This window comes from Sinocyclocheilus rhinocerous, unplaced genomic scaffold (assembly GCF_001515625.1).
Source record: "Sinocyclocheilus rhinocerous isolate Xijiao unplaced genomic scaffold, SAMN03320098_v1.1 scaffold13585, whole genome shotgun sequence".
NCBI classification, from domain to species: Eukaryota; Metazoa; Chordata; class Actinopteri; order Cypriniformes; family Cyprinidae; genus Sinocyclocheilus; species Sinocyclocheilus rhinocerous.
In genome coordinates, this window is record NW_015643247.1 from 1 (window position 1) to 1,213 (window position 1,213).

Genomic DNA, 1,213 nt, shown 5'->3' on the forward strand with positions numbered 1-1,213 from the left:
AGACAGTGATTAAAAGCGTACTCTTCTGTACTCAGACACCATAAAGAATGTCATTTAGTTTGGCTTTGAAGTTAAATCATCTTCATTTGTAACATTTGTCTCGACAAACAAATAAGTCTCTTTAGGCCACACAACTTACTTGTACACCATCATGAACACCAAGCCAACATCGTGTAGTAGAAGGCAACCGACTCATCAGAAAATTGTTTTCCAGTTCATCGTGCACAGATGCGAGATTTCCATGCCGATCTATACAGTTTCTCTAAAGACACATTTAAAAAAAAAAAATTAAATAACAGGCTTTACCAAAAAAAAAAGTCAATTACATATTTAGTCATTTTCAAACAAAATCTGCTCTGATTAGTTGCTCAGTATAGTTCTCTAAAAAGAAATTAAAGGAAGTTTCTTTAAAAATAATACATTTGCCTTGTTCTAACGAACACTTTACCTCTGCTGTGATCCAGTCAGCCGACTGAGAGAAGAACTTGTAGCATCGGACTCCAAAATTTGTCCATCCATAGTGGCATTGTTTATCTAGAACAACTGTATCCAGTAGGCCTTCATATGTTAGTCTTGTAATATTCACATTACTCGTATTATGCAAGCTCTAGTCAACAAAATACTGTATATTTCTGAATGCCAAAGTTTTCGCAAAACAATCTTTTAAAGTTGAATAATGAGGGTTTACACAAATAAATGTCTTGTTTACCATCTGCATTTCCCATGGAGAACAAGATGAACAGAACCAGCAGACTTCTCAGCATCGCCATGAACTTGAAAAATAAGAAGCAGCAAAAGTGAATTGTCTGCACTCACATACTGCGCACGTTGTATTCTCAATGTGTTTTAAACACCAAGTTATTCAGTAGGTCTCTGTGCCAAAAACTCACCTTGGTTTTCAGACCGTTGCCGTCAGAATCTCAGAGGAAGATTTTGTGGAGTTCCAGAAAGAGCCCTGCTTTTATGCTTTACTTGATATCAAGTGTGTATAAGTCACCAGGACAACACTGTTACATGTCTGTGGTTTTCTTGCTCCTTTGACCTAGTTTTCATTAGTTGCCCTGATTGTGTCATTCAGTTCACCTGTGTTCGATTTATCAAATCATTAGTCCCTCGTTTGCGTTAATAGGCTTGTTTGAGATGCGCCTCGTCTCGCCTGAAACGAAGACAAGAGTAGGCGGCTGCAGTGAGGGGAGGAGTGAAATAAGCGCAG

At 38.0% G+C, this 1,213-nt stretch overlaps 1 protein-coding gene across 1 annotated transcript; it reads right to left on the reverse strand.

Moving 5' to 3' along the window:
• Positions 1-106: 106 nt before the first annotated feature.
• On the reverse strand, positions 107-1,032 carry LOC107757205 (galactose-specific lectin nattectin-like). Its single transcript, XM_016574621.1, has 4 exons — positions 891-1,032; positions 710-773; positions 449-543; positions 107-262 (listed from the first exon to the last, which is right to left on the reverse strand). The coding sequence occupies exons 2-4, from the start codon at positions 768-770 to the stop codon at positions 122-124; spliced, it is 297 nt and encodes a 98-aa protein (XP_016430107.1). The 5' UTR covers positions 771-773; positions 891-1,032; the 3' UTR covers positions 107-121.
• Between the last annotated feature and the right edge of the window lie 181 nt (positions 1,033-1,213).